At 36.4% G+C, this 18,157-nt stretch overlaps 1 protein-coding gene across 17 annotated transcripts in view; it reads right to left on the minus strand.

The window, feature by feature from the left end:
- Positions 1-18,157, minus strand: part of EPHA6 (EPH receptor A6) — an 870,463-nt gene that overhangs the window by 198,399 nt on the left and 653,907 nt on the right. For all 17 annotated transcript variants that reach the window (XM_084989131.1, XM_021070704.2, XM_021070712.2 and 14 more), the window contains one exon: positions 11,345-11,530. In XM_084989131.1, the coding sequence (XP_084845257.1) occupies positions 11,345-11,530 (186 nt within the window). The remainder of the gene's footprint in view (positions 1-11,344; positions 11,531-18,157) is intronic.

The following is an 18,157-nucleotide window of genomic DNA, read 5'->3' on the forward strand; positions in this document are numbered from 1 at the left end:
CCTAAATGAATTAGAAAAAGAAGAACAAAAAAGACCTAAAATCAACAGAAGGGAGGAAATTATAAAGATCAACAAGGAAATCAATAAAATAGAAACTCAAAAAGCAATAGAGAAAATTAATAAAACCATGATCTAGTTCTTTGAAAAGGTAAACAAAACTGACAAACCCCTGGCCAGACTCACTAAAAAGAGGAGAGAAAGAACCCAAATAAACACAATTATAAATGAAAAAGGAGAAATCACAACGGATACTGAAGAAATACAAAAAAAATAAGAGAATACTATGAACAACTATATGCCAACAAATTTGACAATCTGGAAGAAATGGATAATTTTCTAGAATCTTACAGCCTGCCAAAACTGAATCAAGAAGAAACAGACCAACTGAACAGACCAATCACTAGAAATGAAATAGAATACGTAATAAAAACACTCCCTACAAATAAAAGCCCAGGACCAGATGGCTTCACAAGTGAATTCTACCAAACATACAAAGAGGATTTGGTGCCCATCCTCCTTAAACTTTTTCAAAAGTTTGAGGATGAAGGATCACTCCCAAAGACATTCTATGATGCCACCATCACCCTAATTCCAAAACCAGACAAAGATACCACCAAAAAAGAAAACTATCGGCCAATATCTTTGATGAAAATAGGTGCAAAAATTCTCAACAAAATTTTAGCCAACTATATCCAACAAAAAATAAAAAAGGTCATACACCATGACCAGGTTGGGTTCATCCCAGATTCACAAGGATGGTTCAACATACGCAAATCAATCAACATCATACACCACAGTAACAAAAGAAAAGACAAAAACCATATGATCATCTCAATAGATGCAGAAAAAGCATTTGACAAAGTCCAACATCCATTTATGATAAAAACTCTCACCAAAGTGGGTATAGAGGGAATATTCCTGAACATAAAAAGTAGCCATTTATGACAAACCCACAGCAAATATAATACTCAATGGGGAAAAACTGAAAGCCTTCTCACTCCAATCTGGAGCAAGACAGGGATGCCCACTCTCACCACTGCTATTCAACATAGTTTTGGAAGTCCTAGCCACAGCAATTAGACAAACAAAAGAAATAAAAGGCATCCAAATAGGAAGAGAAGAGATAAAACTGTCACTGTATGCAGATGACATGTTACTATACATAGAAAACCCTAAGGACTCAATCCAAAATCTACTTGAACTGATCAACAAATTCAGCAAAGTAGAAGGATATAAGATTTACATTCAGAAATCAGTAGCATTTCTGTATACCAGCAATGAAATATTAGAAAAGGAATACAAAAATACAAAACCTTTTAAAATTGTACCCCAAAAAATCAAATACCTCGGAATACACCTGACCAAGGAAGTAAAGGGATTAAATGCCAAGAACTATGAAACGTTAATCAAGGAAATTAAAGAAGATGTAAAGAAATGGAAAGATATTCCATGTTCCTGGATTGGAAAAATTAATATTGTAAAAATGGCCATACTACCCAAAGCAATCTACAGAGTCAATGCAATCCCTATCCAATTACCCATGACATTTTTCACAGAACTAGAACAAATCATCCGAAAATTTATACGGAACCATAAAAGGCCCAGAATTGCCAAGGGAATCCTGAGAAGCAAAAACCAAGCAGGAGGTATAACTCTCCCAGATTTCAAGCAATAGTACAAAGCCACAGTCACCAAAACAGTGTGGTACTGGTACCAAAACAGATGTATGGGCCAAAGGAAGAGAATAGAGAATGCAGAAATAAACCCAGACACCTATGGTCAATTAATCTTTGACAAAAGAGGCAGGAACATAAAATGGGAAAAAGAAAGTCTACGCAGCAAGTATTGGTGGGAAGCCTGGACAGCTGCATGCAAAGCAATGAAACTAGAACGCACCCTCACACCATGCACAAAAATAAACTCAAAATGGCTTAAAGACTTAAATATAAGGCAAAGCACCATCAGTCTCCTGGAAGAGAACATAAGCAAAACATTCTATGACATCAACCTCGTGTATGTTTTCTCAGGTCAGTATCCCAAAGCAATAGAAATAAGAGCAAAAATAAACCCATGGGACCTAATCAAATTGAAAAGCTTTTTCACAGCTAAGGAAACCAAAAAAAAAAAAAAAAAAAAAAAGACAACTTACAGAATGGGAGAAAATAGTTTCAAATAATGTAACTGACAAGGGCTTAATCTCTAGGATATATAAACAACTTATACAATGCAACAGCGAAAAAGCCAATCAACCAATGGAAAAATGGGCAAAAGACCTGAATAGACCATTCTCCAAGGAAGATATACAGATGTCCAACAAGCAATGAAAAAATGCTCAACATCCCTGTTTATAAGAAAATTGCAAATCGAAACTACCATGAGATAACACCTCACACCAGTCAGAATGGCCATCATTAATAAGTCCACAAATAACAAGTGCTGGAGGGGCTGTGGAGAAAAGGGAACCCTCCTGCACTGTTGGTGGGAATGTCAACTGGTACAGCCACTATGAAGAACAGTATGGAGATACCTTAGAAATCTATACATAGAACTTCCATGTGACCCAGCAATCCCACTCTTGGGCATATATCTGGACAAAACTTTCCTTGAAAAAGACACATGCAGTCTCATGTTCATTGCAGCACTATTCACAATAGCTAAGACATAGAAACAACCCAAATGTCCATCGACAGATGATTGGATTTGGAAGAAGTGGCAAATATAAACAATGGAATACTACTCAGCCATAAAAAGAACAAAATAATGCCCTTTGCAGCAACATGGATGGAACTAGAGACTCTCATTCTGAGTGAAGTAAGTCAGAAAGAAAAAGACAAATACCATATGATATCTCTTATAACTGGAGTATAATATAAAGCACAAAGGAACCTTTCCACAGAAAAGAAAATCATGGACTTGGAGAATAGACTTGTGGCTGCCTGGGGGGAGAGGAAGGGAGTGGGAGGGGTCGGGAGCTTGGGGTTAACAGATGCAAACTCTTGCTCTTGGAATGGATTTACAATGAGATCGTGCTGTGTAGCATTGAGAACTATGTCTAGATACTAATATAGCAACAGAACAATGGGAAGAAAAAGTATGTATTCATGTATGTGTAACTTGGTCTCCATGCTGTACCACGGGGGGGGGGGGGATATATATACATAAAGAAATTTATCATGGGATTAAATAAGGACTTTGTTAGATTTCCATTGGTTAATTTCAGAGTCAATTTTTAATTAGAAATCACATATACAGAGGGCCCATAATCAATTTCAGTGATTAAGATTTCTATGCTCTTTGCCCACTTCTATATAAGACCATCAGGAACTTGGTGAAAAAGTCCCCAAGTAATGACTGATCACCTTACATTGCAGCCTGGAAAGTTGGTAATCATTTTCCTGAGGTCAGGGATACAAATTAATGTCTATAACATGGGTTTATCTATAGCCCTTCTCAAATTCATAGCCCTCAAACTCTACCAGAACAAATGGTATGATGAATGATATAAAAAGAGTTTTTATTTTTTAAAATAAGTGATATTTCACCCTCTAGATGGCTCTATTTAATTTTATCTAGAAGTATGAAAAGGCAACATTATGTATGCCTCGAGTCCTAGTTATAGGCTTTTCTTTCCTAGCTCTTCCAGTTCCAGTGTTATCTTCAGATTGAGCAACTTGTTACTAGAATTTTTTAACCTGATGCTTCTTTTTATAGTCTACACAATAATTAGCAGGATGGTTTAGAGAAGGAAGGGAATCACAGGAAAGAGACAGTAAGTTAGAAGCAAATCTAGGGAGGTGATTAGAGTGAATGACCTTGAGAAAATCCAGATACTTAAAGACTAAAGAGACAAGAATAAATTCCTTCTGAATACAGAAGAAGTGTATTCTTTCTTGTAAAAAGTGAAGAACACTCTGGCAGAAAGAAAATAAGCTAGTGATCCCAATTAGCCCCGTGTTGCCTGAACAGTGTTGTACACAGAGGCATGAGACCACCTCATCTTGTTACTGTTACAGTCACACTTGGTTCATCTTCTATGTATCAATATGTATTATGTATACATTATAATTCCAAATGTCAAATACTTCACAGTAAATTTCTTAAGATTCCTTTGAGACTCCAGGAATTGCACAAGAATAATTTATCACTCTTTTCAGTAACAGCAAGTAGTAAATATTAAGGATTATAGAAGAGAGTAAATATAGAAAAACCTCCATTTCTCCTCTTTTTGTTGCCCCTCATGTTTCCTTTTCCCTTGGGTTGCATCTGTGCCCACTTCCGTGCTATCAACTCTTTTCCTTATATATCAATAGTGCTCTTTGGGGCAGTAGCTCCTGTTCTGATCTCCAGGTTCTCTTGTGTTCTCTGTGATACCTACAATCTCTCTAACCTTTCCTGATAGTCTTTCACACTTCTCTCAAGAGTTACTTCAAATATTCAGCAACACCTCAAGCCCCCTACCTATCACCTCAGCAAATGATCTGGCCTTGTACATGATTGAAAAAAGGAAGACTGGTAACTTCAGAAGCAGCTGTATCTTCTAGGTATCAACAGTCTTTGCATATCATGGTTATCTATGTACCCATTTAGGGTCAGCTTGGTACATTTTATTCCAGCTTCTCAGGCATTAAGAAAAGGGAGAGCTACATGGGAGAAATGAGAGTAAGTTTTGAGTTGCTCTTGTCATTTGGTATGAATGCAATCTAGGATTCAAGAAGGATGGTGGACAATGAAACAAAAGGAGTGGGACCCAGGGGCCTGACCCAGAGGGCCAGGCATTTTGGCTTCTTAACTACTTGCTGAATATTTAATGTTTGGAAAAGTGTTTGGCACATGGAATTGAGGCACAAAATAAATATTACTTGCATGAATGAATAACTTAAGTACTGCTAAGCATTTGGAATTTAAGTAAGAAATCAGCACAATCTAATTTACATTTTTAAATTTATCAATCTGATTGCAGAGTACACATGCCTCACTCATTCTAAAGTCCACTGCCATCTGGCCTTCATTCTCACAGTGTGCTGTGGTGTGCTGTGCTCGCCTAATTGCTCCATCCAGTAGATGCTTCCTGATTCTTATTTTACTTGACTTTTCAGCTCATTTTATGTTAATGACCCATCTCTCATTCTTAGAAATCTCTCCATCCTTTTCAGGTTGTTCAATCTGTCTCTTTCATAAGCTTATCTTTTTAAGTCTGCCTGTTAGCACTAGTTCCCTTCAGCCTTCTGGATAATTTCAGCCTTCCAATGGTTTCAACTACTCATCACCACTCATCTGGTGAGTCCTTCTTAGTTTGCACCTGCAGACTGGACTCCTACCCAGGCTCCAGAGGCTTCCTAGAAGTCCTTAAACGTCCAAGACAACTCAAACTTGTGCCCAAATCAGAAATCATTGTTTCCCCTCCAAATATATTATTTCTCCAGAATTTTCTCTCCATCTCCCAGCTTATGTAAGCCAGAAACTTGGAAGTCATCCAAAACAGTCCCCATTCCTTCATTCCTTGTATATAATCAGTCACTAAAGGCTCTTAATTGAACCTTGGAAATAGCTCTTGAATCTATTCCCTTCTTCTTATCTTTACTTACCTAATCTACTTTCTCATTATTTTTCACTTGAATTAGTACACTAGCCTCCTTACTGTTTTCCCTGCCTCTAGTTTTTTCTTTCAATATTTAATCTGTACTGTTACCATTTTTCTCTAGCTGGCTTTGATGCTCCCTAATATGACAAAGTTTGTCTTAGCACCAGGGTTTAGAACTTGTTTTCTCTGCCTGAAAACTTTGGCATGGCTTGCTCCTTCACCTCACTCAGGTTTTATCTCTTATCTAAAATTGTATTCATATATTTAGATTCCTTTTTTAGTTCCCTCTAGCAAGTAGAAGCTCTGTCATTTTCACTACTGTTACCAGTGACTAGAAGAGCTAGCACCTAATACATATTCTCTGAATAAAATATAAAGTTAATAACTGTATCCAAAATAGCACATACCACTGTATTGGGAAATACTGGCCTACTTGTCTGGTTGCTCACAGTGGACTGGAGATAAAAATGAGCTCCTCAAGAGCACTGAGACCTTCTTCTCTAATCTCTAGGTTTCAATCAGCAACAGTGCCCAACACTTTGGTAGTGTTCAGTAAATGTTTCTTGGAAAACAAAACTCTTAACCTACCTTAGATAGTTGAGTAGCTGAATTTCATTTAAAAAGTCTAATTTCTTTCATTTGAATCAGTTTTACAGAATATTTTACTCCCCACAACATATATTCCCTATATCTAAACCTTGATTTTGCATACAGCAAAATTTTACCTATATTGTTCTACTTTATAGATTGTAAGATAAACACTTTATTTTATTTTTTCTTTTTAAGGTTGCACCTGTGGCATATGGAGCTTCCCCAGCTAGGGGTCAAATCAAAACTGCAGCTGCAGGCCAGTGCCACAGCCACAGCAACACCCTATCTGAGCCACATTTGTGACTTACACTGCAGCTTACAGCAAGGCCAGATCCTTAATCCACTGAGGGAGGCCAGGGATCAAACCTGCATCTTCATGGACACTGTTGGGTTCCTAACGCCCTGAGCCACAATGGAAACCCCACTTTATTAAAGGTGACTTTTTTGTTTCTTCTTGATTACCAAAAAGAACCTGAGGTTATAAGAAAGTTGGAGGTTCAGTGGTAAGTTATCACTGGCATAAACTTTCCTCACCGACCTCTCAGGACTCTTTTTTTGGCAATGGAATGAAATAAAAAAATATTAGGTCTAAACATTACCCTTATTATTTTCTACTACAATTTGCTCTTTTCAATATTTTAAGCAGAGGAAAATATTGAGGCCTAAAGACATTGAGTGACTTGTGGAAGACTCTGTGGCTAGTAACAGAATATACAACCAGGTGGAGAGGCAGCTCTTATATTGGTGGCAACAGTAATAGTCAAAATCTTGGGGACTGTATTACTTAATAAGTAAAACGTAATTCTGAGACCAGATGAGTTCTTATGTATTTACTCTTTGACTGGCTTGAATCTACTCTCTGACTTAGATTCTATGTGGACCCATCAAAACTACTTGGAAGGAACCCACACAACACTAGAATATTTAAAAAGAGTTTGAGCAAGGCTAGTATTTGTGTTGTAGCTTCTATGCTGTTCTAGAGCCCTTAGAATGTCCTATGATGAAATGAAGTTGTGTTTGGGAATTTGTTCACTATTCTGATTGACTTCTATTATTCCTCCTTGGATTTATGTTTTATTTGAGATATAATTAGTATATTTAAATTTAGATGTACCTAAACTGGGAATACATCACTATGTCTCCTTTTGGTTCTTCCATAGCATCCTGAATTAAAACATAGTGCCAGTCTTCCATAGTGTGGTTACTGTGCTGTATTTCTTTATCATTTAACTGCAATTCTTATCTTTTTATAGAAAAGTAACATTTTCTCATTTGCATCTGTAGTTAATGATACTGGTGTATACATCACCTGTTACAAATTGCTACTGTCCATGGTACTATTGTCTATAAGTCTGTTCTCTAACTGGTGCTTTCTATTTGCTTCTTAGAGAAAAAGTATGTGCTAAGCATACGAATTAGCTGGAATTATCTCTTTGTATATCAGCTATATCTTAACAAGATGAAATTAATGAAATTGTGATGCATATAAAATAAACAGGTTCAACTTTTATTAGACACATTTTCAACATAATACAGCTTTTAGTCTTTTTTCTTTTTCTTTTTCTTTTTTTTTTTTTTTTTTTGTGTGTGTGTCTTTTTGCCATTTCTTGGGCAGCTGCTGCGGCAAAGGGAAGTTTCCAGGCTAGGGGTCAAGTTGGAGCTGTAGCCACCAGCCTACAGCAGAGCCACAGCGACGCGGGATCCAAGCTGCATCCACAACCTACACCACAGCTCATGGCAATGCCGGATCCCTAACCCACTAAGCAAGGCCAGGGATCGAACCCGCAACCTCCTGGTTCCTAGTGGGATTCGTTAACCACTGAGCCACGACGGGAACTCCCCCATAATACAGCTTTTAATCATTTAATTTTGAAGTTTAAAAGTAGTAATATACACAATATTAAAGAACAAAAGTGTTCCCAAGAACGTTATATATGTATCTCTCAGCAATAAAAGTATGAATATTAAGAATTTATGAAAGAAACTGATGAAGATTTTGATCTGTAATTTTACAATACTTTCAACTGAGAGTCTGCACATTTATTTCTCAGAACCCCAGAATACTCCACTTACATGATTGTATAAACCTATGCTGCAACTTTATCTTTGTCAGTGTTATCTTTTATGCAATATGGTAGTCCTTAGGGAGCATTAATTGCTAGCTATCTCTTAGCTACTTAAGGGCAATCTTGGAACAATTACCATGTATTTATGGGAATGAGGCATTCATTTATTTATTGCCTTTCTCCTAAAAATCCCATAGCATTTGAGTCAAGATAACAATATAAATATGCTCACTTATCTTTGCGGGAATTATTCTCTTCTCCTTCTCCACCACTGACCTCAGCATCCTAACAACACACTTATATGGGGCCCATGCTTACAAGTTTAAAATTATAACAGCTTTTGCCACTGAACACATATTGAATCTACCCTTTCTTAATTATCCTTTCTTTTCTTTCCTGTTTTTCTCTTTCTTTTTTCTTAAAATGGAACAAGGACCTTCACTTAGGAATCCATGCCAATTAGGCCATGTAAAAATCACTGGTCTCAATTTTAGATGACTGTTAGAGATGTAAAGCAATTACTCTGTTGATTGGATATTTTTGTATAATAAACTGGTCATTTCCAATTGTCATACATGTGCCAGAGATTATTTAGTTAAACTTATTTAGTTGATTAAGAATAAATAATTCCTACTACCACAAAAGGCCAAACTATATAATATCTATATGTGTAAACATATAGGAATACATGATAAATTCACTGAATGTGATTTATCAAAGGTAGAAAATATAGATCTGATCTTTGAGTTTGTTGTTGGACACTTATTTCCAGATATTTCACACATAAATCCACATATGGAGACTTCAATAATGTACTTAAATTATTTTAAATGCTTTGCAAAGTTTCCTGACCCAACTTTAAAATTATCTTTTTCCTTTCAGAGAGATATAAAACAGAAGGAATAACTTGAAATGTTCACACTAAATTAACGATGAGAAAGTCAGAAATTATAAAAGAAATAGTTAGCATGTTGTTTCTTCTCTGTCTCTTTTAGATTAGTATTTTTGCTAGGTATTGTGGCATATACAGATCCCTCCAAAACTTATATATTAGAGGTAATTTATTTTACTCACCTAAATATTTTCCCTATTGTAAAAAAGTATTGCGTTAATTTATTTATATTTTCATTTATTTAATGCTATTTAATTCAGATGAAACAAAGTGTAAAACCTGACTTATTCACTATAATATAGCAAAATAAAAAGCAAAGAAACAAAAACCTTAGACAGACCCCATTTTGAACATCAGCTATGCCACTTACTATTGGTTAGAGGTCCTTACGTTGGTTTATAACCTGTCTGAACTTCAGTGGATAATGAAGCTCCAGCAGATATGCATAACAGTGACATGCTATTCTAAATGCTTTATATATTTACTTACAGTCACATGCTATGCTAAATGCTTTATACATTTATAAAATAAATCCTCACAGAATTCCTATTGAGTAGGAGCTTTTTGGCCCCATTTTCAAGATGTGGAAGTAAACAACAGAGATGTTAAATAATTTACCTAAACCTGCACAAGTCTTCAGTGGCAGGAGTGGAATTCTAACTGACATCCATCTGTTTCGTCATCTATTGTGTAATAAACTATCCAAAAAATGTAGTGGCTAAAAGTAACCACCATTTTATTAACTCTAATGATTTTATAAGTTGACTGACCTGAGCTGGATATATCCTTTGCTCCACAGAATTGCAACTGCAAGTATCTGGTGGTGGTAGTAGGGGTTGTAATGTCTGAGAAGGTTCTTAACAAGACTGGCACTCAATGCTGACTATCTCCTGGGAGCCCACATGGAGCTGTTGACTAGAATGCCTCCCTTCTCCTCTTTGCATGTGGCTTCACCCTATGGATTGGCTTTGCTTAGCCGTGGAGGATGAATTACATGATGGAGTGTTGCAAGACGACAAGCTGTCATGTGAAAACATGTAAGATGCTTCCACTTTCATAACACTTGTTAATGTCTCATAGGTCAAAGCTAGTCACATGGACAATGTAGGAGAAAACAACACAAGGGCATGAATACTGGAAAGTTCTACCAAGGCCACCTAAGTAACAGCCCAAGGCAAGCTGTCATCAAGAGCACTCTTCTGTGTCTTCCAAACAATCATGGCTTTCAGTAATCTACGGCTCTCTTTGGGAGGCATGTTCGCCAAAGCCTTTTGGAAGAACTTTGGAGTTTCAGATACAGAGTCAAATAAATGTTTTTAGTAAGATTATATATTTTTCTTCTTCCAAATATAACATAAAATTTCAATTTCATTTAAATGGCTTTAAAAGAAATTTCAGTTTCATGAAACAAAAATGCCTCTCAAAGATTTAAATTATTTTTTATGAATTTTTAATGCAATTCTGTACTGGGTTTTATATGTTATAACTCACTAGTGATGAAATAAAGAGAAATATTAAGCTTTATGCATTATCATTATTCAAACAAAAGTTAACATATTGCAATCTATTTCTTAGAGTATTTGATTAATTTTGGATTTTTAAGGAATTTTTTTCTCCCAAAGGAATGTTTTTGATTCCACTATTTCCTATAAAAGCAGGATTTTTATTTCAGAAATTGTGATTCTTTTCTTCATTTTATATAAACTGAAATAAAATAGTTCTAATGGCATTTATGTAGATGGGTGCCATAAAGAAATTCTATTTAGAAGTTTTACTTTGGATAAAGTATTCTATATTTGCATGACATTGATTTCCAAATAGAAATATTTTACTTTAATGATCCAAAATATTTTAACTGTTTCTCCTTTTAATCTTGAAATTTAGACCACTTTAGAAGAAGTGAAATTCTTCTAAAGAAGAAGCTTATAGAAATTAAGAAAAAAAAATCCCTTTACTCTAGATTCATTATTTCAAGTTAAACTAGAAAATTATTTACAGGTATTAAAAAACATTTCAAAGCTGTTTGGTGACCAATGCAAACTCTGATAATGTCATAACCTAGCATCAAGACTTTGAACAGTGATATCTGAAGATACTATTGGAACTAAGTTATCCCCTTAATGTCTGTGATATTGCTATTAAGCTTTTTTTTTTTTAATTAAAGAAATTGAGATAGATAAATAAAAGAAGAAAAATAAGAAAACCAGTACTTACTTTTTGTGACAACACCTTCTAAGCGAATGATATTTGGGTGGTCAAACTGACCCATGATACTAGCCTCTCTTAGAAAATCTCTTCTTTGCCGATCCATGTGGCCACCTTTTAAAGTTTTTATGGCAACTGGGATCTCTCTTTTCCCTGGTGTTTTCAAACGCCCACTACAGACTTCTCCAAATTCACCTTAAAATATGAACAAAAATAGTTTAAACAGAATACTTACATTCCAGAAAAGTTGAGTTGTCATACAGTACTTTTTGTCTTTTAACATAATGACTCTTAAGTGTGTCATTTTTACATACAGATTTCTTTCTTAAAAATTACATTTGTAATGACAATATGCTTGATCAGCATTGTTTATAATGAATAATGAAATGAATTTTCATTTGATGTACCACAGGAACTATCATTGATAGATATCTCCATTCTGCTGAGAAATTATGATGAGCAGAATGGGTGATGCTGATGTAATTCTACAGAAAAGCAATCACTACATAACATTTCCTGTTCCTGTTCCAGTTCTCAATACTACTACATGGGCCAAATGCCTGCTCTAATCGGGGAATCCATCAGGCATGTGTAGTTGATTTGATCCCACAGGCCATATATCTGGGCTTCACTGCCATTAGAAATCAATGATAGGGTCAACTGGTATATGAACATATTGAAAAGACTACACAAAACTCAACTATCATAAAGGATTATAAGGCTAAAATTACAAGTCACATAGTTTGAATACAAGTATAGTAAGGTTATCTATGGTTCAGCAATAGCTCAGTTAGTCAAATATCTATCATGATATTACTACCTGTATCTCCACTGTTAGAGTGCTGTGTGTTTCAAAGAAGTATAAGGCTTGATTTCTGTTCTTAGTGGCTTATAGTTTAGTAGGAGAGTTTAGATGAAACATGAAATAATAAAACACTTAGGAACCTAAGAAGTGTTATCCCAGAAAATGCTATATTTGTTACATAAGAACAATGGGAACTGGAAGACTTCCTGAAGGAGGTGGAACCTTTTGCTGAATCTTGAATGATGGGTCGGATTTGGATATTCAAGAAAAATAGCAAGATTCCAGACAGGGGTTCACAGAGTGAGGGAAGTGAAGACAGAGATTCACAGATCAGAAACAGTAAAGAAAATGACATGGACATAGGGCAGTAAGGAGACAAGGCTAACTGAGATGTATTATTGTGGGAAAGAGGGTCAGAGGCTTTCTCAGTGCAATGTAATAAATTCAATAAAGCTTGAGATTTCATATTTTATTTTTCTAGAGTCAATTACTTGCATCTACTTAAGAGTATGATGCTTGATCCTCAATTTATTCATCTATGAAGTGAACATAACAAAAAAACTTTCCATAATTCTATAATATCCCTTCTCCATTAGGATATTGGTGAGGTCAAAAGTGATAATATATGTGAAAGTGCTTATAAACTGTAAAGCGCTATTCATTTGCTTTAAGTTTTATATAATTTTGGAGGGGTGAAATAAATTAAAATTAAAATATCTTAAGTTGGCTTATTAGCTAGTTAGTTCTGGCCAATATCTTGATGCTATGTAAGTTTAATTGCAAAGGGTCAAATTGAATTTTTGCAGTACCATAGATTTCAATTATCCATATTTTCTTTGGACCAATTCATTATAGTCAACTAAACGTTGACTACTCATGAATATTAACTATCTTTTGATATAGATGTTAAGATTTTTTTCTAAGTGAAAAAAAAAATCTAGAAAGGAAATAAGCCAAAACTTTGCTTCCTAAATTATGTATAAACATGTCCATTAGAAATAGAAACAGTCTAGCAAGAGTTTTATGTATAATAAGCAAACAAACAAGCAAACAAAAAACACTAAAATGTGGTCCCTAAGTTCAGTGCATATGATATTGGGTTTTTACTAATCTTGCATAATTTTACATCATAAAATAAACAATAATAGTTTATTTTTATTTAATGATGTTCTCAACCTGTAAGAAGTTAAATGTTCTTTTAAAATTTATATTAACTAATTTTTCTTTTTTAGAGCCTCACCTGTGGCATGTGGAAGTTCCTGGGCTAGGGGTTGAATTGGAGCTACAGCTGGAGCCTATTCCACAGCCACAGCAATTTGGGATCTGAGCTGCATCTACAACCTACACCACAGCTTGCAGGAACGCTGGATCCTTAACCTACTGAGCAAGGCCAAGGATTGAACCTACATCCTCCTGGACACTAGTCAGTTTCTTAACCCACTAAACCACAACAGGAACTCCAGAAGTTATATGTTCTTAATGTTCACAGGAGGAAGAAAGAAGAGAGAGTTAACCCAGTTTTGTTTGTAATAATGTTTTTTATTTTTTAAAAGATTTTCTCTTAGACATAAAAAAAATTGGCAATTGACAGAAATTTTCAAGGTTTTTCTTTTGGCCACCACTTGGCATATGCAGTTCCTGGGCTAGGAATGAGATCTGAGTCATAACTGCGATCAACCTTAAGAATAAAGGTCATGTACGTATTTAAATTAATGTCTGTTACATACAGGCTTACTAAGATACTGGAAATTCCTTCTTAGATCACTCTGGTTTGTTGTAATGAATATTTAGAACACAGCAAATTTTTCTTTTTTTCTTCTTTTTAATTTTGCCTTAATAAATCTGTTAGTACATATAAAGATTCAACAATATTTTAAAACCCCTCACCTGCCATCAGCCTAGATTGCAAGTGATTTTCTGTTAACATTTCATAGTAATTCAAATAAACTTTTAAATATACTGAAATGAATAGCAAATTCTGTCAGTATTTTATCAAGACAGGCAAAGTGCCAATTTACGATGGCTTTCTGTTGTCTGAAATTCATATATCTTATTAACACCAGGCAGGTGTTTTCTTCATGTCAAGCTTTGCATGATCAAGCTGTTATCACACTTATTTCAGTGACACTAAATACGGCTGCTTCAATTAAAGATCTGAGACTCCTAGTGCATTCTTTAGGCAAAGTCCAAGAAATTCAGTCACAGAATATATTAAAACTCTTATCTATGGCAGGCCTGAATGTATCAAACAAATCAGACAGAGAGAAAACATATTTTAAATTAAAGGCATGTTTTCAGATATTGCTGAAGACTAATCCATTACATGATTGCCCCTGTAGTAAGAGCTGAGGCCCTGTTCACAAGCAGGGTTGTGTGAATGAATGAGCATCATTGGAAGTAACTGGAGGCAGGGTTGTGTCTGGCCCATGTCACCTCCCCCTGGGCCTGTGAAGCCCCCAAATAAGGGATCTTCACCTTTCCACTCCATAGCACCCCAGCTTTGGGATAGATGTCCAAAAAGGTCTGAGTGAATCCTCTCTCCAAGGTGACTTCAGCTCTCTTTGGGAAAGCCACACAGGGTGGGGGGCAGCCAGCCCTTTTCTCTATGAAGCTTCAGGGCACTGGGGCATCACAATGAGTGCCAACACAGGACAATTCTCTATGAAGTTAAGGATGTCACTGAAGAAAAGTAAAGTAAAAAGCCTTAACCAAACTACACCCTTCTAAGATTCTTCCTCTTAATATAACTGTATCTATACCTTCAGCTAGATGAATGTACCTCAGCTGCATTCACCTTTAGTGGAAGCACTCAGGTAACCAAAGGTGCCAGGTCTCCCTTTGGAGCCCCCTCCCCTCCCACTGGGTATGAGTGTCTCCTGGGTCAGGTAGAGGGATGTGGCATCTGGGCTACTGTTCTCCTCATGCCAGCCTATTAGCCCCCTCAGCACCTGCGGAAAGGGTTGATGGAGGCTCACTGAGAAGGCAAATCCAACTGACATCTATCTGGATGGCCCACTGATCCCGAGGCTCAGCCACCCCACAATTCTTCCTCTCTGAGGCCTCCAGACCTTTATCCTTAACTAAGGGATGAGGCAATACCCAAGGGACTCTGCCTTGCCTTCCCCTCCCCATAGCACCCTTCCTTAGCAGTCTAGGAGAAGGGACAGCATCTTGCCCCCTCCGTTTGCAGCAACATGGATGGACCTAGAGATGATCATACTAAGTGAAGTAATAAGCCATATAGAGGAAGACAAATATCCTAATATATCACTTATATGTGGAATCTAAAAAAAGGATACAAATGAACTTACTGAACAAAACAGAAATAGACCCAAGGACATAGAAAACAAACCTGGTTACTAAAGGGGAAAGAAAGAGGGAGGGACAAATTAGGAATTTGGGATTAACATATACATACTACTATCTATAAAATAGATAACCAACAAGGACCTACTGTATAGCACAGGGAACTATACTCAATATTTTTAATAACCTGTAAGGGAAAAGGTTCTGAAAAAAATATGTATGTATTTATAACTGAATCAATTTGCTGTACAACTGTATTAACACAACACTGCAAATGACATATTTTTCAATTAAAAAAAAAGTAGAGGCCCTGTATAGAACCATAAGTAAGAGAATCTATTGCTTGATAAGATCTGGAACATTTATATATAGTAGTTAGTCCATCATTAACTCATTGACTATAGAGATATAGTGTTAACTACTTTTTTTCTTTACCAATGCATTGTCATTACCATTATTACAAAGTTAGTACTTATATAGTGCTTATTATGGGCCAGGTCTAAAAACTTAATATATATTTTACTAATGAAAACAAACTTTAAAGTGAGTACCATTATTATCCTCACTTTACAGATAAGGAAACTTAGGCATATGAGCTAAGTAACTTGTCCACAGTGACATAACTAGAAAGTGGTAGAGCTGGAATTTGAACATAGGCAGTCTGGCTCCAGAGTCCCTGCTTATTGGCACTATTCTTTGCTGTCTGGGATGCTTATCATTAATAATACTTTCTTGTGTTGGTATGCTAAATTCTCAGTTGGTAACAATGATGTTTTCAAACCCACTATTTTATAGTTTCAAACACATCAACAGGATATGCACAGGTAGATGGAATGATAAAACTGTATACCAGAAATCCTTCACGATAAAATAGAAAGAGAAACCTAGCTTAAATATGTTGTATATTAGATGGTCTGGAAAAATCACTATAATCTATTCAAGAAAGCAAAGAAAAATATATCTAGGATAATTGATCTTCTGCCACTGACAGACTATGCACTGGCTAACAATCCAATTTATCTCCCTGGATGGTGGTAAAATCTTTCTGGACAAGAAATTTTGTTGTATAATATATAGGATCATATTAAAATATCAATTAGAATTGGATTTTCCACATAAAGTCTATATAATCTAAAACTGTGAGAGGAGGGTGGAAGCAATAAGGGGCGATCTGTCTTGGAGGATTGCCATAGCACTGTCCCCTGGAAGCTTTCTGAAATTTTACTCTCCCTGTTATGAGATTCTGGTACTCTGGTAACTCCAACTCCTTGAGAATCACGGAAGCAAAGAGCGATGCTCCTGATGGTTTTTCCTTTTTTTTTTTTGCCCATGCCTGTGGCATGCCAATATTGCCTGGGCCAGGAAATGAACCTGCACCACAGCAGAGCCACGAACCACAGCAATTATAACTGGGTCCTTAACCCACTGAGCCACCAGGGAACTCCTCCTGATGTTTTTTTAAAACATGACTCTCAGGTGTAATAAGATATTTCTTTCTTCACAGTTGCTGTTTCCCTCTGAGAGGAACACTCTCCATAAATTGTCCCCCTCCCCTCCTCGTCTCCACCCTCCTCAGTCTTTTTCTGTGGGATGGGTTCATATATGTAATAAAGGACAAGCTTTGAGATCCCCACTGGAGAAACTTTCTCTGATCAACCCATCTGGTTTAGTCCCTGAGCACCATCAGATCTCTCCAAATAAGAAAGAGAAAAATAGGATGTCTATAATCAGAAGCAGGCCTCTCTCTCAGAGCTAGGCTATGCTATTCTCCTATGAGACATTATACCAAACAAGGTTACTCTGAGACAAAATAAAATGAGACTGAGCAAGACTACTGCATAATTTTGCCTACGGACAGACAAAAGCAAGGTCACATTGCCAAAAATACTAAACATCTCCTCTCTTGGCGAAAATAAGTGACTGCTAGTTTTCTATCAAATATAAATTTATTGTTGTTCTAGTCTCCCCTCCCTGTAAATAAGATTCACTAAAATGCTATGGTATAAGTCCTGAAACTAAGGCCCAATATTACGTGCTGCCTTGACCTCTGGAGGAAACTAGGGGGCCTCAAAGGACTTTACCATAGGTTCTCCTCCTCTTTCTGCTCCCACAGATAAGGTCCTGTAGCCAAACAATCCACCTTATCAAACAGATCAGATGTAGTTCCTCCTCATCCCTGAATCAACAGTTTCATTCTAACGACAGCCTGTGTAATGATTTAGGCAAGCCAAACATATCCTGCTGAGATGAATCTCAGGCACCCTACCTTTTTGACACTGCAAAGCCTCCCACAGCTCCTACTTGTCTACTTAGTTCCCAAGTGTACTCCTCCAGGCTGTGAGTACATGTAATAAACATATGTTGATCTCATCTTTCCAGTGGGAAGTGTGTATATTTGGCCATACCAGGGTGAAGAAGAGGCAATGAGAACAGCTACTCAATTTCAGGCTTGCCACTGCTTTCTGGCAGCATTAGTCTAGAGTAAACTCATAAAAAGAGAGAGAGAGGAAGAGAGAGAGAAAGAAAGAAAGAAAGGAAAGAAGGGAGGGAGGAAGGAAGGAAGGGGAAAAAGACCTTCCTTCTGGTGCTGTCATTTTAGCGGCTCAGGTGGCTGCTGTGGCCCAGGTTCGATTCCTGGCCCAGAAAGATCTGCATGTTGCTGGTGCTACCAAATAAATAAATAAAATATAAAAATTAAAAAAAATAGAGTA

This window comes from Sus scrofa, chromosome 13 (genome assembly GCF_054392235.1).
Source record: "Sus scrofa isolate SSC_HxYL_T2T_F1_AM1 chromosome 13, Sscrofa_HxYL_maternal_Yorkshire_Landrace_v2.0, whole genome shotgun sequence".
NCBI lineage: Eukaryota > Metazoa > Chordata > Mammalia > Artiodactyla > Suidae > Sus > Sus scrofa.